Source organism: Mauremys reevesii, linkage group 5 (assembly GCF_016161935.1).
Source record: "Mauremys reevesii isolate NIE-2019 linkage group 5, ASM1616193v1, whole genome shotgun sequence".
Classification (NCBI taxonomy): Eukaryota; Metazoa; Chordata; order Testudines; family Geoemydidae; genus Mauremys; species Mauremys reevesii.
The window spans coordinates 40,590,084-40,611,517 of record NC_052627.1 but is presented as its reverse complement, the minus strand read 5'-3'; the positions used below and the strand labels follow the sequence as shown (position 1 = coordinate 40,611,517).

The following is a 21,434-nucleotide window of genomic DNA, read 5'->3' as shown; positions in this document are numbered from 1 at the left end:
TAGGCAGTGGATTGACTTCTTGAACAGATCTCCATATATATTGGCATAACTGTTTGGTTCAACTCCTTTTACTGACCTGGATTATGTGTCTGTTGTCCTCTTCGGCCAGAATGCAAATGACCTTAAAGATACACTTCCAGCACATGGCAGTTGCCCTTGGGTTACGGGGTTTCTCGGGCAAAAAGAAAAATCCAGAGTGTTGGTGCAAAAGTTGTGATACAAGAGATCTGTGCTGCTGGACAAACTGTGGATGTAGTGGATGACTTCATCTATTTTAGGCAGTAAATTGTCATCAGATAGGTGCAGCCAGCCAGCCATCCTCAGGGGAATCAGTTTAGCAGCCTCAGCTATGAAGGACCTGCATAGTGTAAGGGCCTGAGCCAAAAGTAGATGACATTACATACAAAAGTATGGATTTATCAAACCTGTGTACTTCTGGTCCTCTTACACAGAGCTGAAACATGGACATTGCTTAAACTAGATAGCAGGAGGCTGGAGGCATTTCATATGCATTGCCAACAGCGACTGTTGGGCATTTTTAATGGTTTGATTTTTATCAGTAATAGGGATGTATTATTTAGAACTGGCCTCAAGAGGATTGAAGGTCTCACTGTTCACTGCCAGCTGGCACTTTTTGGTCATATAGCCTGCCTCAGAAATAAAGTCCCTGCACATTGAGCCTTGAAGATTGAACTTAAAGTCAGAAGGGGACATTGCCCTGCCATGGACAGATGGTAGCCTCATGGTCGTCCATGATTAATTTGGCTACTCCAGATCAGTAATAACCTTGTGGAACTTTTAAACACCTAGAATAAAGTCACACAATGTAGCCATGGCCGTGGCCATTCAGTGCTATGGACCCTCGCTGCCAAGCATATTGTCGTTGTTATGAAAGTCCCCTCGGGTACACTTAAAGGTGGAGAGAGAGAGAGAGTATGCGCATGCGTGTGTGTGCATGCATACTCCTTTCCAAACTGAACAAGTATTGGCTCTAGTTCTGGCCTGTTTTGAAGGCATTTATACAATGAGATCATAGATTACAGAAACTCTTATAGTGCTCTTCTCTGTATGCCTATGCAACATTTTACCTTATTTATATATACTGAAAATCTTTCCTTAAGTAGATGCTGCGATGTTGGCAGACCAGGCCCCAGCTCATGCCAAGGTCCCCATGTCTGAGCTGGACACTGACAGATACATAGCAGAAATCTTTCTGGCTCTCTTATGGGTTAATACAGTATTGATAGAATAAGTATCAGAATTATAAGAAATGTTGTAGTGTTTGGATTTTATTGAATGCTTGTGAATTGCTGCATACGTTAATCTTACTTGTAATAGGTCAAAGAACATCTACATAGAACACATCACCGGACATCGGCAGGAGGGATGAGCTGGAGTGCTGATGAGTAGCGCAGTGGGGAAAGTAACTGAAATACTTTCCTCACGGATTGCATTTTCTAAATGGACAACCTACCCTAAATTCTCAATTACTGAGGGACAATCTTCACTCATTGCAATATTTGTTTTCCACAACCAGCTCTGTGTAACTTTTCATGAGTGATGTACCCGACTACTTGGATGCTACTATCTAAACTGTATTGTTAAATTTATTCACCTAAATTTGGGTTATTGCTAATTATGTACTATATGTATCTTATAACTTTTAACAACAAACTTTGTATTTGTGGATAATCTAAGTACTATACCCAGATTTTCAGACACTCTTTCCTAAACCTGTGTATTATATATGTTTTTTTACTATTAGCTTTAATAACATTTTTAAATCTGAATTTGATATTGTAATGTAATATTTGAGCAGGTGTATTGTGAGCCTCCATTACTGTATGAATCACCACACAAGAGAGGCATTAGTCTGAAGAGCTGCTCTTCTACAGAAATTGTTATGCCCATCCTGAAAGGGGAGACCCATTAATACCAGACAGGCTATGAGTAGATTTTACAACTGGAAACTCCCTACACCTGGATTGAGGAATCCTCAACAAAGGACTAATGACTCTTATTGTTCTGCTCTGCTCTCCTTAAAGATGAGTCATGCAAGTGGCCCCCTCCCATTAGCTGAGTTTGCAGCTCAGAGCACATTGCAGGAGGGGGATTAAAAACCTTAAACAAAAGGAACTAGGTATCCCTATGCTGCTTGGACTTGGGGAGGGGGAAAGAGGGGGGACAAAGTGTTTTGAGAGATCTCCAGCTGCTTAGCCTTGGTTAGCCCTAAAGGACAAATAGAGCATGCTGATTATAGAAGCCTCTATTACTTTTTGAAACCAAAGATTGCAACTCAGTTTTGTGTCTATATTTGCTTGCTTTAATCTTGTAAATAACTTTCTAATTTCCGTTTCGTATTTAATAAATCTGAATATATTTTACTCTAGGATTGCCTATAAGCATTGTCTTTGGTGTGAGACCTAAATTGCGATGAGTAATGGGGTAAGTGACTGGTCCTTTGGTATTAGGAATAACCTGAATATTGCTGGAGTACTTGTGGCACCTTAGAGACTAACAAATTTATTTAGTTATTTAATTTATTTATTTAGTCTCTAAGGTGCCACAAGTACTCCTGTTCTTTTTGCGGATACAGACTAACATGGCTGCTACTCTGAAACCTGAATATTGCTGTGATTCTTGGTGTAAGGGGCCATTTATCACAGAGATACGCTCACCTAGGTGTCAAGAAAAACTGGAGTACCCAAGGGGACTGTCTGTGACTCCATGTTGAGTCTGTAAAAGTGCCAGAAAAGTTTGCACTTGGTAAGGTTGAATGGTGAAATCTGAGTTTAGAACTCAGAACCAATTAGGGGTTTGTGCCCTGGTTTTTAACAGTCTGCCCTTAAGTTGGTTCTCATGCTCTTGCATCACCGTTGGGAGCATCACAGATGCAAAAGCCACTGTCTTTATTTTTGGAAGTTGATCTACTGTAGCCCAGTTATAGTAGATTAATGTCCACAAATGATCACAATAGCCCAGAGCTAAATTAATGCTAGCACACATTTTAAGTAGAAGCATGCAATCTCAAAGAAAATAGTCATTTGAGTGTTCTGGGTAAGTCCTTCCTTCAGATGCACACCTTCTGCACATGATCTCTTGTCTGTCTTGTGGGTGTATGTTTGAGTTATGCTCACTCACTGGTTTTCAAGACTTTGATTAGGGCATGGATGCCACCCATTAGTTTAATTAAATAGACTACATAACAAGTTCTACTTTTATGCAAGGAAGTTCCCTCCTCTGTAATAAAGCACATGCACATATTCCTCTATACTCAATTGCACCTGTAAGGGCCAAGAAAAGAATACATGAAAAATGGAGGAAAGAAACAGACACATTATGGCTGCCAACATGAGTTGTTTAGCAGTAGGTTCCTTGAAAAAATATGAATATCACTAGCAATTGGGGAGGGTGACGGCAATTACTGAATTCTACAGAACTGGTAAACGTTGCCAGCAGAGAGACTACATGTTTGAGTAGTCTCGTTTGTGAGATGAAAGCAACCAGGCAAAGTGAATCATAATCCAGAGCCTAAAAATACCGATGGCCAAGAATAAACACAGAACGTGCTTTGTCTTTCCCTTTTTTCACTCTGATACTCTTTGCAAGTGGGCTGATATTCTGACCCTTCCTGATTTGCTTAGCAGAGTCAATACAGGGAAGTGGAGAGTGCTAATGAACTGTTCCATACTAGTTAGGCAATACAACCTCCCCCCCCCCCCCACTCCTAAGTTCACAGGAACTTTTGATGCCCAAACCTGAGTTAGATTCATGGTAGTTGTTCTGCAGAAGATGATTCAGGAGAATCTGTGGCTTACACTACAGATAAGACTTTTTGCCAAGCCATACCTCTATTGAGTCAGGGGTTTTCTGATCCCAACAACCGCTTTTTGGCTTCCTTGAGAATTATCCATCAAATATGGAGAACTTAAAAAAAGTTCCATAGAGAACTTTAAAAAAAAGTTCAGTGAATATGCTGTGGTTTTTACACAGATTCAAAAGGTCTTCAGTGTATTGCTCTGAGTTGTGATGTTTCCAGATTTAACATGATGGAGGTTCCCTGGTAGTTAGGGTTGTGTTCTAAAATAATCTTAAAATGGGGCATAAATCACTTTCTTTCCTCTTAAAGTAGGTGGCCTTTTGGTGTGAAATTATATACAGGATAAATTTTTAGACCCTTTGAATTTTCTGAGCAATTTTGGTTTGGTTTCTGCTCATGTTTTAATAGGAAGGGTTAGAACTTTGGTTCGGGCTGAAACACTTAGTGATGCCAGCCTTCCATGACCATGTTTAGCAAACTGCCTTAGCAGTTAGCATAGCAAACCACTACTTCCAATAGTGTAACAGTGTTAGGTGGTGGGGGGAGGGTAGACTGGTAAACATGTATATGGAGAAGGGAATCTTGAGGGAAACAGAGTTAAGGATGCAATGTCTGGCTGGTGGTGCATAGTAATCATGGCATGATGAGGGGTTTGCATGTGGGTGAAGGAAAAGAAGAAATGTACTGTTAGGTGGCTTAACTTTTCACTTCCTTGCATCTGTGGGTTTGTATCAGGTATGTTGTGTGTAGAGCAACCCTAATTACTTAACACTAATGGCAAGATGGGTACATATTTATTATTAGCCTATCAACAAAGTTAGGAACAGAGAAAGTGAGATCAACATTTTTAAACAGCGGTAACTAAAGGTAAGCACTTTGGTCTGAATTCAAGAAAGTATCCCTACTTGAGAAGATCAGTGCTGGACTGAGATGTCAGGAGAGCAGGGTTCTATTTTCAGCTATACCACTGACCGGCTGGGTGACCTTGGGCAAGTCGCTTCTCTTTTCTGTGGCGCTGCAGCTGTAGAATGGATATTGATAGTGACCTTTTGTAAAGGGCTTTGAGATCTGATTAAAGCTCTATATAAGAGCTAACTATTACTATTAAAATTAAGCATGTGCTTAAGTGCATTTCTGAATTGGGACCTTTGGGCCTGGTTCTAATAAAGGCAATAAGAATGTAGCCACTGCCTTCAGTGAGAGCAGGGCCAGCTATTTAATCCATGTTTAGGCAGTTATTTTCAAAGGTGCTGAGAAGCCACAGCTTCCATTGACTTAAATTGATTTCGACAACTCACATTTGAAGTTCTGATTTCTATTGACCACAAATGAGTGGCTGTTCTAGAATTAGAACTTAGGTGTCCTCAAATACTGTTTCCAAATTCATTTCTCTAGACATGCTGCATATAACAGAAGCAGCCACCTACCAAGCGCACCCTTTTCCTCCTCCCCACCCCATGTCCAGATTTCCCTTTGCAGTGGCCTCCCTCAGATCTCCCTCTTGAGGCATGCCTACACTGCAGTTAAACAGCCTTTTAGCCCAAGCCAGCTGGCACAGGCCAGGCTTGGGTATCTAATTGCAGTGTAGACATGCCCTTAGGGTATATCTAGATTGCGCACACACACACGCGCACACACACACACACACACACAAAGGCCAGGGCAGCAAGTATCATAGCCCAGGGTCAACTGACTCAGACTCACATTATGGGACTGAAAATAGCAGTATAGATGTTCCTGTTCATGCTCTGAAACATAGTGAGATGGAGTGGGTGTCAGAGCCCAATCAGGAATGTCCACACTGCTGTTTTTAGCCCTGCACCATGAGCCTGAGTCAGTTGACCCTGGCGCTGAGGCTTTTGGGGAGGGGCAGTGTAGGCATACTCTTAAGAACACCACAGCCCACAAGTAATTCACACTATTCCCTCAATTGGTCCCATTTAGTTTTCTGGGCACACATGGGCCCTTCAGACCCCCAGGTTAATTCAGTTTCTCTCAATAATCCAAAATAACACATAGTCTTTAAAAACAGAACACTAAGGGCATGTCTACACTTACCTCCAAAGTGATCGATCCAGCGGGGGTTGATTTATCGTGTCATAGAATCATAGAATCTCAGGGTTGGAAGGGACCTCAGGAGGTCATCTAGTCCAACCCCCTGCTCAAAGCAGGACCAAACCCAACTAAATCATCCCAGCCAGGGCTTTGTCAAGCCTGACCTTAAAAACCTCTAAGGAAGGAGATTCCACCACCTCCCTAGGTAACCCATTCCAGTTCTTCACCACCCTACTAGTGAAAAAGTTTTTCCTAATGTCCAACCTAAACCTCCCCCTCTGCAACTTGAGACCATTACTCCTTGTTCTGTCATCTTCTACCACTGAGAACAGTCTAGATCCATCCTCTTTGGAACCCCCTTTCAGGTAGTTGAAAGCAGCTATCAAATCCCCCCTCATTCTTCTCTTCTGCAGGCTAAACAATCCCAGTTCCCTCAGCCTCTCCTCATAAGTCATGTGCTCCAGCCCCCTAATCATTTTTGTTGCCCTCCGCTGGACTCTCTCCAATTTATCCACATCCTTTTTGTAGTGTGGGGCCCAAAACTGGACACAGTACTCCAAATGAGGCCTCACCAGTGCTGAATAGAGGGGAATGATCACATCCCTCGATCTGCTGGAAATGCCCCTACTTATACAACCCAAAATGCTATTAGCCTTCTTGGCAACAAGGGCACACTGTTGACTCATATTCAGCTTTTCGTCCACCGTAACCCCTAGGTCCTTTTCTGTCTAGTGAAGACGTGATAAATTGACCGCCAAGCGCTCTCCCATCGACTCTGGTACTCCGCCAGAGTGAGAAACGTAGGTGGAGTCGACAGGCAAGCATTAGCAGTCGACCTACCGCAGTGAAGACACTGAAGAAAGTGGATCTAAGTACATCAACTTCAGCTACATTATTCACGTAGCTGAAGTTGCGTAACTTAGATCGATCCCCCCACCCACGGTAGACCACATCTAATTCTCACAATCTTCTTCCAGTTTCAATTAGGTACCACCCCTGCTCCCTGAAGGCCTGTTTGCATCCTTCCCACTAGTTCTGCACTGTAGTTTTTCGTCTTCCCTAGAAATTAGCTACCCTGCTGACTCAGGGCCCTGCAGGAAACTTCTTACTACTCACTACACTGTCTACAACCATAATTAAACAATTTCTTGTTCTTCTCCCTTCATTGTAACTTCCTGCTTCTTTTATACTGGAATCACCTACTGCCTCTCAGGTGGGGCTCATTGTGAATCAGGGTTAGCTTAGCCCCAGGTTCTCCAACCCATGGGGCAAGCCACACTGTTATAATGCACAAGAGATTCTATATTTCTTTCAGTTCTTTTATTATTTTTTGCTATCGGGTAAAAAGCATATCTAGTCAGGAGTCACATCTGACTTATTATAACCGTTGTCCATGTATCAAAAGAAGCTGTCACACAGGTAATTTAAAGTATAAAGGCAAAACTTGGTTGTTTAAATGGCTGTAACAAACCATATGCAAACTATAGCATGGCTATTTTTAAGAAGTGATTGGCTGCAATCTAAATGCCTGTCACTTTTGTAATAAGTACTGTTTTGAGTACATATATAGACCACTGTAGTGATTTGGAAGAGTGTGATACAATATCTGTGTACAGTACAATAAAAAAAGGCACTCTGTGTATTGTAATGTTGCACTTAAGCTTCAGAAGGCATCTCCATTCTAAGGGCTAAGTCCTGCTTCCATTTATGTCAATGGAAGTCTTTCCACAGACTTTAATAGGAGTTGGATGGAACTCTAATCCCCTACTTTCAACTACTTGTAACTTCCTCCCATCTACAAATTAATTTGTGGAAGTCTTTAAATACGACAAGGAAAATAAAGAAATTATACGCTGTGGAATACTTCGCAAGGGCTGCTATGTTAGTGAGGCCCGTCACAAGACAGCATAATTCAAAAGAACAAGTGGACTACTTATTAAAAGTATAAGATATGAACACAGAATTTTAAATATATAGTCTAAAATACCAAGTGTTTATCAATAACTTTTTTGATCTTTTCCTGTCCCTTCTGCTTGCTTCAAATGCCTTAACACTTCCTTGCAACTTTACAATGAGATTTAAACAAACCAACCTCTCCATTGGAAAAAGAATGTTCTTTTGCCAGTTACAATCTTCACTACATTTGGTAAATCGTTTATATATTGAGGCAGCTATATATGCATTCTGGATTGAATTCACAGCTAAATTTAATCTGTTTATTAATGAATAAATTAATTCATTTGTAATACTGCAGTCTTACAGTTTATTATATTATCAAACTGTTAAGGTGGTTAGTATTCAAACTAGGTCTGTGTACAGTACTTTTCAAAATATATCATGCATTCACCCACGAAAGCTCATGCTCCAAAACTTCTGTTAGTCTATAAGGTGCTACAGGACTCTTTGCTGCTTTTTCAAAATGTAATGTCACAGTTTTTGCTTTATTTTTAACTATATATTTAATTTTACTGTTTAGAAAAATATACAGATTTGCAGATGTTTTTGGTTCTTTTTGCTCATGCTTTCTAAGTTTCTGAGATTTTATCTAAACTTCTTTGAACAGCAGTGCCTAAAATTGTAGCATTAACTGATGTCAAAAGTGAAGGTAATATTCAGAATTTACCATTCATGCAGTGAGTTTATAGCAGGGGTGAATTTGGACTAATACATAGATTGGTAAATGGTGTCTAAGCGTCTTTCGTTAGTTAAAAATGTTTAGGGACATGTCATGCTCATAAAAGGTACTGGCTTGACAGACCATGTAGAATGAAATCTGTTCATAGATCAAGCACAGGCAGCAGACATACAAGTTAATATTGGCTTGGAGATGCTGTAAAAGATATCAGTACTTGTTTCAACTTTTATCTATGCAAGAAGAAAAAAAGCTTTTATGTTGCTAACATGCAGATTATGGCTTTCATTTTTATATGAAAATATAAAAGCAAGGAAAAATAAACAGTGATTCTTTTTTTATGTATACATTAGGGCTGGCTGAAAATTTCCCATCAGCTTTTTCCAACAGAAAACTGGGTTTTCTGTGACTCCTCCTTCCACCAACTCTATTTCCTGTAGTTAAGGTTGAAAACAGAATTATAATAGAAAGTGTTAAGCAACTGCCAAACTTTTAGCAGGTCAGGCTGAAAGCTTCCATACTTGGTTTCTGCTTCAGACTGATTTTTTGTTGTTGTTTTTGTTTCTGAAAGATTCATCAAAAATAGTTTAGCTGTTTCTAAAAATGAGATAAGGGAAACAGGTAGTTTTTTCAGTGTTACTTGATAAGGAAAGGGCAGCATAACACATTAGGGAAAATTTCCTGGTTGACAAGGGCAATTAAAATAAACATTGTTGTTCTAACCACAGGAACAAATAGGAAACAAGACACTATACTATTGGCAGAAATATTACACTGGAAACACTGTAGATACTACGTAACATAGTCTTTAGTCCAGACAGGTGGTCGTCTGGGTCTGACAGGCAGTCTCTCAAGCCCCGGTTCCAGTGCAATGTCTTGTTGTGTTGATACTACGATGAAGTCATCCAATGCAGACTGGGTGTTGGGATAATCTCCTCTTGGTGCATAGGCAGGTGCAAGATAAGAAGCATTCCATACCCACCCATCAGAAAGTCGATAGGTGTAAGGTCCCTTCTTCTCTATGATTTTAAGAGGAGCTGTGAATTTATGGTCCCCTTTGCGTAAAATTACAGGTTTTCGTATTCTAACGAAGGAACCACACTCAAACTTTGGTTCCTTATCACCCCGCTGCTTGTCTGTGAAAGCCATATACTTTGCTTGGTTCTGTTCAACTGTTTTTCTCACATCATCCTTGGTTGGGGCCTCAGGTCATGCCTTTAACAATCCAGCAATGTTCAGTGTAGTATTCATCTGTTTCCCATGCAGTAACTCTGCAGGTGATCTTTGCGTTGTGGCATGTTGTATAGCCTGGTATGCTTGCAAGAAATCAGTCGTGAACGGTATCCACAATCGCCCTTCCAGTTTAGCTGTTTGAAAACTCTTTTTCAAACTTCTGTTAAACCATTCAGTTTCCCCATTGGCTTGAGGGTAATACAGGGATGACCTTCTGTGTAAAATGCTGGCACATGCCCTTCTGCCATGTACATTGGCCAAACCGGACAGTCTCTACGCAAAAGAATAAACGGATACAAATCTGACATCAGGAATCATAACATTAAAAAACCAGTAGGAGAACACTCCAACCTCTCTAATCACTCAGTGACAGACGTTAAGGTGGCAATTTTGCAACAGAAAAATTTCAAAAACAGATTCCAAGGAGAAGCTGCTGAACTTGAATTAATATGCAAACTAGATATCATTAACTTAGGTTTGAACAGAGACTGAGAATGGCTCGGTCATTACACTAATTGAATCTATTTCCCCATGTTAAAGTATCCTCACACCTTCCTATCAACTGTCCAAAATGGGCCATCTTGATTATCACTTCAAAAGTTTTTCTGCCCTGCTGATAATAGCTTCTCTTAATTAATTAGCCTCTTGCAGTTGGTATAGGTCCTTCTAACTTTTCATGTTCTCTGTATGTATAAATATCTTCTTGCTGTATGTGCCATTCTATGCATCCGACGATGTGGGCTGTAGCCCACAAAAGCTTATGTTCAAATAAATGTGTTAGTCTCTAAGGTGCCACAAGTACTCCTGTTCTTTTTGCTGATACAGACTAACACGGCGGCTACTCTGAAACCAGTCAATATTATGCAGGATCTCAAAGTTATGGCTCTTACTTATTGAGCTAAACTGGGTCAGGGGCAGCCTAAGTTCCCTCTCTCGTTTCCCCAAAGACCACCAAAGGGCCGGGTCCAAACATGTGGGCCTGCCTACCTCTCTGTCAAGCGGGGCTGGATCAGAACATCACTGAACTGCCGGAAGATCCTGAGCCAGAGCTCGTGGTTTCGGCCAGTCTGGGACTGAGCCCTGGAGTGTGCAATTTGGGGCGGCTGAAAAAATGCCTCCCCGCTCCCTGCCCGCCGCGATGCTGCCCTAAGGAGCGGCCCGTTCTCTCTGCAGCGATCTCCCCCGACCAACTTCCAGCCAATTGGAGCCCAGGTTTTCCCATCCAGCTCCCGCAGCCGCCTCTGACTCCGCCCCTCTCCTCCAGGAGCCAGCCGGGGTAATCCTGCCACCGGCCCCTCTGTCCCTGCCCCCTCCCCCAGCTCCTGCCCTTTGCAATGAAAGCCCCTGTTAACGCCTCTCCCCTTTAGCAGGCGGCCCGAGTCAGTGCAAAATGCTGGGCATGTACGTGCCGGACAGGTTTGCCCTGAAGTCGTCTAAAGTTCAGGACGGGATGGGGCTCTATACGGCCCGGCGAGTGAAAAAGGTGGGTGATTTCGCAGCTGCTCCTCGGCACCCATGGGGTCGGCATGACGGGGAGACCAGGGCGCATAGGGGGCTGTGCGCTGTCTGGTGGGTGTACTGAAGAAGCAGCGAGGGCAGCTGCGTAGCTTGCAAGCTACTCCGCCCCCCCCCCGCTTAGTTTCCAACATGCTGGGTTCTCCAGAGAAAGCCTGCCACGTAGTACCGGAGTTCACTGCAGCGCCTTCCCCCCTCGCTGCCTGCAGGGTTTTCGAGTTCAAACTGAGTCCCAAACTCCCTTCGCCAGAGCTCACGCGCCGTCTGCTTTGCAGCAGGCAGCGTCTTGCTGAAATGAAAAAATCTCAGCGTTAAACTGAGGCATGTTCTGGTGCATTTCACAGACTCTGTTGTTGGCACGCGAGGACTGAAGCCGGGGTCAAAAACAACAAAAAAGGCACCGTCCCCTGCGGAGCTTTGTTTCTTTGGGGAGTGGCGTAAAATGGCTAGCCCAGCTAGGCAAATCCCCGCCCCTGTACATGCACATGTACAAACAAAGAGTGGGTTAATCGTGGGCATAGGAAGGGGTTAGTAGGAGGTTTTTATTTTGGTTTGGTGTTGCGTTTTTATTTGTGTTTTAAAACAGTTTTTAAAACCCAGGCAGTACCCCTGTCCTGACCTATTTCTCCATTTCCATCTCGTTTTCCATCTAAATATCCTTCCCTCCCCACCAAACTCTTGCTTTTTTTTTTCACTTTTAACAGAATAAATGATTTAGTTTGCTTTGCAGAATAATGAAACTTTGGCTGCAAAAGATGTGATACAGCTGAAACTCAATTAAGCTCAATTAAGTGCAAATCCCTCTTATTCAAAACAGGTCACATCCCCTGACAGCTGTTAATTAAATTGAAAATTCTCTTGATTATCCACAATCTTAGTTATCCAGAAATATTCAGTGTCCCCCATTATATTTAGATAATTGAAGTGGTACAGAACTAAAATGATCAGTCCCACATTAATTTAAGCTTCTATCTTTTGTTTTGTGTGTCTGTCCCATTTTTGGATCCTATTGGTTTGAGAGAGGTGCTGTTTGGGCTATCTGGTGTGTGCAATTCACCTGACTCCATAGAATACAGTGAAATTCATCAAAATTATTATCTATTTCAATAGTCATTACAATTTTGGGCCTGATTTCCCTCTCTCTTAAATATAAATTTCACTGGTGTGAAACTGGTGAAAAAGGAAAGTAGAACTTGCCTACACTCAGTGCCAGAATTCCTCTGTATTGTTTAGGCAGGTGGTGCTTTTACACATAGTCTTCCAAGTACTTTTTCTCAGTTTGGCGGCAAATGATCACTGTTTGGAAGGCATGCTAAATATTGCTGTTAGTTTGTTATGCAAGGCTCTGAGTAGAGGTATCTGTGTAAGCAGCAGGCCTTGCTCTCTTCCTTGCTCAACGGAGGCTAGTGTTACTTCCTGGTAACCAAGCATTGGTGTATGACTGAGATTCCTGAAAGAAGGAATTGTCCTGCTCCTGCATGCTATTTGTGACCACCTCTGTGCCAGGACTGGTGTACATGCATAAATAAAATAAACTGTTCATAGGATGTAACCAGACTCCATGTCACTGGGAAGCCTACATCAGCAGAGGGGGAACAGTACTAATTATACTATATTATAGCCATCTATTGTAATGGCCACTAAAGTCATTCCATTAACAATTTTTGGGAGGAGGTGCTGAATGTGAAAATAGACATATATTTCTGAGTAGCAAATTCTGTAGTGTACTCTGTGTTGTCTGACATCTTAACTGTATCTTTCTTTCCTGTGGTTAAAGTGCTCCCTTCAGATGTCCTTATGTTATCACTAATATTGCTAACTCCAACTGCTCAAAAATAATGAGGCACGCCCCTCAAAAACTGAGTGATTTAAAAAAAAAATACTGTATATACTTGTTCGTAAGCTGAATTTTTTTAGTAAAAAAAGGGAAGCACCAGAGACGGGGTGGGGGGCGGCTTATGAATGGGTATAGAGAGGGAGAGGTGGGACACAGCCCCTCCCCCCAACAGAGGGCGGAAGGAGGGCAGCACAGTCAGCAGAGCCAGAAGGGAAGAGATGGGGCCAGAGTCTCTCCGCTTCTAGCCATGCTGCTCTCCCCCCAGCCTCCAAAGCAGCTGCAGCCCCGCGCCGCTCGGCCCCGCCCCCCAGAGCAGGCTGAGGCTATGCCGCCCGGGTGCCGGAGCACCCTGGGCCGTGCTGCCCAGCCCAGCCCGCTGGACCATGCTGCAGCCGCATCGCCTGGTCTGGCCTGCCAGAGCAGGCTGCAGCCGCGCTGCCCAGCCAGCCGGAGCAGTTCCAGCCAGGCCAGAGACATCCTCCCCTGGCCCCCTCCCCAGATAAGGTGGGAAGGGATGGGATGGGGAGAGTGTGGGGGTCCCGGGCTAGGGGTGGGGTCATGTAGGGGGTGGTCACAGGGGTTACTCCCCTGACTCCCAGATTCCCCTGCCCCCCAAATTTCCCTACCAGTTGCTGTCCCAGCGCATCAGGGTAAACAACTGGAATGCCGGGACACTTTGTTTACTTAGATTTACCTCTGTGCCTGCGGACGCTCGAGGTAAACAAACCATCTTGGCCCACCAGTGGCTTATCCTGATGGCCCGGGAGCCAAAGTTTGCTAACCCCTGAATTATAGGGTCGGCTTATGAACGGGTTGTAAAAATTTTCCATTTTTACTTATCCATCTTGGTGGGGGTTGGCTTATAAACGAACCGGCTTATGATTGAGTATGTATGGCAGGGGTCGGCAACCTATGGCATGTGTGCCAAAGACGTCATGCGAGCCAATTTTTAGTGGCATGCTGCGGCCTGCCAGGGTCCCCAGGACGGCAGCAGTCTGGGTGGGGCCGGGGGCCGGTGGGCGGGACCCCAGCAGGCCGCAGCGTGCCATTAAAAATCCTGCCCGGCCCAGCCTACTCTTCTCCACCCCCCGCCCACCACTCTCTCCTGCGGGGGCAGGGGGCAGAAGCTTGGTCCTGCCGGCTGCTGCTGCAGGGCAGCCTCCACTGGCAGCCAAGCTCCCTCCTCCCCCGCCTCTTCCCCCAGCATGCTGGGTTCCTGCCCCTCCTCCTCTCCCTCCCTTCGGCCAAACAGCTGATGGCCTTGGAGAGGGAGGGGGAGAAGCAGAGCCGGAACCACAGCTGCAGCATGCTCGCTGCTCCGGAGAAGAGGTGGGGACAGGGCCTTGGGGAAGAAGGGTGGAATTAGGGGCATATCCCCTCCAGCCCCCTGCCGTGAGCTGCTCAGGGCAGGGGGCTGGGAGCATTTCCACAACTTCAGCCCACACCCCCAGCCCTCTGCCCTGAGTCCTGCACCCCCCACATGCCCAGGCCCCTGCCCTGCCCTGACCCTGCACCCCACCACAACCCCAGCCTTGACTCCGGCATCCCCACATATACCCAGCTCCCCGACACTCCATGCCCTGACTCCTGCACCCCCCTCACATGCCCCCAGCCCTCTGCCCTGACTCCTGCACCCTCCTCACACCCCCATCTCCCTGCCCTGACTCCTGCACCCCCCACACATACCCAGCCCCCCTCCCACCCCGTGCCCTGACTCTTGCACCTTCCAACATTCCAACCCCCACTCTGAGCACCAAACTGAAGCTCCTGCACCCCCACCCTCCCATTCCCACCTGCACCCCTCACACCAAATGGGAGCTGCCCAGGTAAGCGCTCCACACCCAAACCTCCTGCCCCAACCCTGAGCCCCCTCCCTCATTCTAGCTCCTGGCCAGACCCTACACCCCGACCCCAGCCTGCTCCTTCACCCCAAGCCCTGTGCTCAGTGCACTCCCACCCTCAGCTCAGTGCAGAGAGAGAGGAAGAGAATGGGCTAAAACCAGGGAGAAGGTAGGTACCCACTCTATGTGGCAGGGCCGGGACCCCAGACCAGCAGCGGGCTGAGCGGGGCTGGCAGCTGGGAGCCTGGCTGGCAGGAGCTGGCGGATGGAACCCCAGACTGGCAACGGGCTGAGCCGCTCATCCCACTGCCGGTCTGGGGTTCCAGCTGCCAGTCCTGCTTAGCCCCTTGCCAGCCGGGGTTCCGGCCGCAGGCCCTGCTCAGCCCTCTGCCGGCCTAGGTGAATGGAACCTCAGGCCGGCAGCGGGCTGAGCGGGCCAGTGGCATAAGATCAGTATTTTAATTTAATTTTAAATGAAGCTTCTTAAACATTTTGAAAACCTTGTTTACTTTACATACGACAATAGTTTAGTTATATAATATATAGACTTATAGCGAGAGACTTTCTAAAAAACGTTAAAATGTATTACTGGCACGCGAAACCTTAAATTAAAGTGAATAAATGAAGACTCGGCACACCACTTCTGAAAGGTTGCCGACCCCTGATATAGGGTAATCCATTTTGCATCCTTTTTAATTTGCCTTTGGGTGTGAACCCTTAGGTTGCACTCAGTTCATGTTTTCAAGCTTTTCTCTGTTACTACAAGGGCTAGAAACTTCATATTTAAATTATTTTTTTTAAATGAAAGCTGAGATTCTCATGTAATCTCTTCTCTCTATCAGCTAGACTTTAACTCAAACACCCAATATCACAAAACTCTTGATACAGTCATAAGCATTGGCAACATTGGTTTCTCAGTGCTTTGCTGGAAATGGAACAAGATCATTTGTTGCTGCCTGACTTTCTTATAGTTGATCCCTACTGTGTTTTCTGCCATTTTAGTGATATGGCAGTTTGTCTCCTTTTAGTCACTGTTATGATAGATGTTAGTGTGTAGTTTCATTCATAATTTTTTATTGACTTGAGAGGAAGTGAAGTATAAGAATCTGGTATTAGTTAATATATATTGGCATATAATGGAATATTTGTTTGCTAGAACTGGTAAATGTGTATATATCTGTAGAAAAGAAACTTGTAGTCATCAAAAAAGGCTATGTTATTTATCTCTGGGACCATTGTGTTGCAGGACATATTGGCTAGCTGCCTAGAACAGGGGTTTTCGGACTTTTGTACTGGTGACCCCTTTCACACAGCAAGCCTTTGGTTTAGCCACTCACCAGATTTATCTGGAAAACAAACTTTTAGTCATGATCTCAGCTTATGTTTATAAATTCACATATAATACTGTTATGTGCCTTTTGCCACAATATTACTGATCAGGAAATTCAGTTTTTAAATGATCCCTCACAAGACTCGCCTTGTGCAAAAATATTACACTAGCGTGTAGGATTTTAATGCAGGGGCATATTCTGTCACAATGAGTATGTGTACTCAAGCAGGGAATCACACTTCCAGCTCCAAGTGTCAATGTAGCCTAAAGGTTGCAGTAGAAGTTTATTGGTTTTGTGTGATTGGTGTATGAATCACATGTGGTATTCCTGACTTCTTGTCCTTCAACATTATGCAGTATGAAACTATTGCTGTGTTCCACCCCAGAGATAGCTGCGTTTTGATGGTTGGTAAAGTGATTCCTGTAGGTACTTTGTAAGGTTCCTGGGGATCCTTTGGGATGAAAGGATTTGTATAAATGTAAAATAGTGGAGCTAACTGACCCAGGGACAGATATAGTCAGTGTCCCAGGGCAAGTCTATACTATATCGGCACTGCTGTAGCATGTCTGGTGAAGACGTGCTATGCCAACAGGAGAGCGCTTTCCTGTCGGCATAATTACTCCACCTCGGCAAGAAGCGGAAGCTATGTTGGCGGGAGAGTGTATCCTGCCAACATAGTGCCAGTGGGGACAGCATGAAACTTGTATCACTTGGGAGGAGTTGGGGGGTTCACATCCCTGAGCGACATAAGTTGTATCGATTTTTAGGCTGTAGTGTGGACCTCTCCTTAGTCTGCACTACAAAGTTTTGTTCGCATATGTCAGCTAAGAGTGTGAAAAAATCATACCCCCTAGCACTGGCACAACTCTTCTTCTCCTTTGCATTAATCCCATCAAATCTACAAGTCCTGCCCCCATCACTCCCCCCAAAAGTGCTCTGTCCAGTACCATATCCTCTATCACACACCATCTTCCTTTATGACCTCCTACCACTTCTTCTTGGGTTGGCCTTTCTGGGCTTTTTTCCTTCATTCTTGATCTGTTGGACTCTTACCTCGTAGTTGTCAGGACTGTGCTTAAAACGACCAACCCAACTGAGCCTGCATTCTCTTATTTTTGCATTTATTGGTAGTAATTTGAGCATGTCTCTAAATACACATTCTTCACATGGTCTTTCATTCATACACCATTCATCCATCTCAATATTCGCCTTTTTGTGGAACAGATCATTTGCTCATGTTTCTTCTATGTTGCTCAGCACTCAGGGCCATACATTAAATGTGGACAGACCACTCTTTTGTAGATTTTGCCTTTTAATCTTACTGGTATCTTCCTGTCACACGCTACACCACTTAGCTCTCTCCATTTGGGCCCACACGTTTATTATCTTAGCCCTAATTTCATCTTCCATTTCCTCATTTTCCTGGATTCTAAAACTCAGAGATACTTGAAGCTTTACATTTTCAGAGTTGTCTGCCTGTCCAGTTTCAAGGATAATTCTTCAGTATTCATATTATTGAAATTACATGCCATATATTCTGTTTTTTTCTCTGCTTATTTTGAGCCCGTCTTTCCAACATATCTCTATTTTTCAAGAACCTATCTTTCTCCTCACTGCATAGAATATCATGTGCACCAAGGTGCCGCCTTCTGTATGTTCCTTGTGAGGGTGTCTAGAATGAGGACAAAGGCAAAAAGGGCTTAATGCTGACATAGCTGTGCTGCAAAATCCTCAGTGTATACAACACTATGCCGACAGAATGAGTTCTTCTGTCAGTTTAGTTAATGTCATTCAGGGAGGTGGTTTAGCCATGCCGGCTGAACTCCTTCTGTTGCTGGTATAGCTATGATGGCAAAACATTTGTAGTATGGGAAACTGAGGGTTTGTCTAATCTTCCTTCCCTCACACACCTATGAGGACAATTATATTAAATATTGTGAGGTGATCAGATACTGTGATAATGGAGGCTATATAAGTACCTGAAATAGGTACATTCAGCTTCTCATCCTCCCTTTAAACGTTTTCAAGTAGATTGTTTTCTCACTGTCATCCTCACAAAACAAACCTGGTCATGATAGTCAAACTTTCTACATTGTTAATTGCAGTCAATAATTAAGGTTCTGCAGATAAAATTATGTCCTCACTTTGAGCCATGCAGCTCTCTTGGGCTGGATTCTGCCTGCTGCTAAGGCTATATTGTGCTATGTCCGTGGCTGGAAAAGGCCCAGTGGAGAATTCCCCTACAAAAGGGAACTTCACTGGCATAAAGTTGCCGAAAGTATCTTTACTGCCTTTTGTGCCAGCCGGTCCCCATAAGAGGAAGGATGAGCTCTGTCACACCTGAGCCGCCACTGGCATACAGTCCTTGCACTTAAGCTAACTTGCTATGAGATTGGGTTGCCCTACATCAGGAAACCCCAACCAACTCCCAGGCCGCCTCCTTCTGCTCCATCTAAGCACACGATGTGGCAGATTATGCCCATTGCTCTCAGATTATGCCCCGTGTAACACTGCACCATTAGATTTATGTAGGTTTGTTAGGGTGTCATCGAGGGCATAAGCTGAAAACAATGAGGTCTGCATGGGTGTAGCTGTGCGCCTAATTTGACCTGCAGAACTTCCATTACTGGTGAGGTGCAAGAGGGAGAGAATCCAGTTTCAGAGCCAAGGATGGCATGCTGAGGACATTTGTTATGGAGATAAGTGAGGCACGGGGAATATGGAGCCTCAGAATGCCAGCATTTACATGGTCACTTTTAGGTCCTGCCTGTGTGTACATCTAATCTTCATCTCCATCATTCCCTTGGGCTCCAGTCTTCTTGTTTTGCTGCTCTGTCTCTTCCTGCTCTTGTTGTGCCTTCTTTTCACACAGCTGTCTGTAATGACCTCCTCCCTGTGCACCAAGTGTCCTCACTCTTCTCTTTGAAATCTCTCTTCTGCGCTCCATTTGCCTTGCTTTCCACTGCCGATTTCTCTTCCACTGCTGTCCATTCCTCTTGCAGCTTTTATTTTAAAATATAAGAATTTACATTGCCTGCTGTGCAATCTCTTTCCTTCTCCCATACTCTTAAACCTCATCTATCCTTTCCCAGGACCCTTTCTTTGTCTGTTATTTTAGTATTCTGTGTTTGTCTCTTGCCCTGCGTGGGCTACCCTTATTGCTAGTTACAGAGCTGGGGAGGGTGGGGCCGGGGGGAAGTGATCAGGCACTTCAGGACTGCCCCTGCTGGTGGGTGGTGCATGGGGCCATAAGGGGTGGGATGGGAGTGGGGAGGTAGGCAGAACCATGATTCTCCTTCCCCCACAATTCTCTGGCCAGAGGAACTAAACCAACATAAAAGAAGTAATCTGCTGTGGAGAAGGGAGATCACAGACTACTTTGCCTCTGAATCAAGAGAGAAACCAGGGAACTAATTGTGATAGTCAAAGTCTACACGCTGGCCTGCTCCTGGGGCAGTGCAGCTATGCAATGTAAGAGCTAGGTAGTATTATGAAACACTTCCCTTTACCTGGGGGCAGATTGCAAAGTTACAATCCCATCTTTATGTTATTAATTCTTTTGACTAGTGACCTTTTAAAGATCTCTGTTCAGAACCCTCCAAAATTATGGAGCTATACAAATGTTTATCAACAGTAACCAAAATAATCCGTATGTCTGCACTAGGGGAGGAAGTGTATTTTTAACATGTGTTAGCAAACACATATTAACTAGTGTAAACAAAGCAGTTACAGTTTTAACATGATTTGGCTGGTAAGGTAAACCCTTACCTCATCCAAGAAACACACATTAAAGCTACAGCTGCCTTGTCTACACTAAAATTTTAACATTTGCTAGCACTTGTTAAAAATACCGCACAATTTTTCCAAGTGATGACAAGGCCTAAGTGTATGTAATATTGTGCTTGCTGATATTAAGGTTTAACAATATGTTTTCTAGAACTATAGTGCTATCTTGTGTATAAAGGAAAATCTGGCATTATGTTCTTTTTGCTTACAGGAACTAAATTACAAAAGTTGACTTCTTAGCTGTTAAGGTTACCTTGGCAGACAAGTCCTATTTAAAGTGCACTCATACATAGACTTCTTAGGTATTTAATTGGGTTGTGTTGATACATTTTTATTTCTGATTAGATCTGTGCTTTAGATTTCTGCAGTTGTTTTATCCAGTTCCAAGAATAAACATTGCATTTGGGACACAGTGATAGAGAGAGACAGTAAATAGAAATGGATTACGAATACTAGACTGACTGACTAATGGCCTCTAAGCATTGCTAGCCTTACTGCTTTAGTATATGACTAATGTTAAAAGATGGTGGAATATTAAAACTCACATTGAGAAATGAAATGAAAAATGAGAATTAAATACTAAAAATAAAATATAGTTTTCAGTCAAACTTCTAGAGAAGGACAATACACAATATGGTATAAGTAGTTGTTAATTTGCTGGGGATTCAGTGCTGAAAAGTAAGGGGTTGGATGATTCTATTTGATTAAAAGCAGGAGCCCTTATTCATTGTCTTTATACTTCTAAGTATAAAGACAACTAATTTATTATAATATTGGTTTGGCTGAGCATAGCAACACGCAGAGCCTTTTTTATGCAATCAGCTGCAGCTATTGGAGTGCAGTAATCATCATCCTATTTCTAGTTTCTGAGTCTCCTTCCTCTCTCATTTTTACTTATGTGCGCCTAACCTAACCTGTAGACTTCAGCCTATGCTGCTGATTATGCTTTCTCCAAATTGCTGCCATAAATGCTCACTCTTCCCTCCTAGAGGTTTGATCCTTGTCCATTACTCTCCCTCTCCTAGCTCTGTGGGATGAAATAATGAAGAGCCCTGTGGCATTGTCTCTTGTCACTTGGTGGGAAGGAAGAATAGATATCCTTTCCAACTTGAGTGACACCTGTCTACTCTCCCTTCTATGGCCTAGAGTAAAAGGGGACAGAAGATCTTGGTGTCAGGGAGGAGTATGTCCATCTTGCAGAAAAGGGTACAAGGGGAATGCTCTCTGTGTTCCTAGCTGGAGCTCTTGAAGGCTGAATAGCATGTTGGTGTTTTCTCTTGGAAAGATGGGGGAGAAACAGCCATACCTTACAAACAGCCATACCGTACAAACTTGGGCCTTAGTTTTTTTTGTTTTTTTGTTTGTTTTAAATAAGATCAACGTA

General features: G+C 43.8%; 1 protein-coding gene across 6 annotated transcripts in view; it reads left to right on the top strand.

Annotated features, from left to right (window-relative positions):
* Positions 1-10,931: 10,931 nt before the first annotated feature.
* The window catches only part of PRDM5 (PR/SET domain 5), a 143,658-nt gene continuing 133,155 nt past the window's right edge, over positions 10,932-21,434 (top strand). For 5 of the 6 annotated variants that reach the window (XM_039542565.1, XM_039542567.1, XM_039542569.1 and 2 more), the window contains exon 1: positions 11,027-11,223. In XM_039542565.1, coding sequence (XP_039398499.1) covers positions 11,131-11,223 — 93 coding nt within the window. In that variant the 5' untranslated portion in view covers positions 11,027-11,130. The other variant, XM_039542564.1, reaches the window with a different exon arrangement.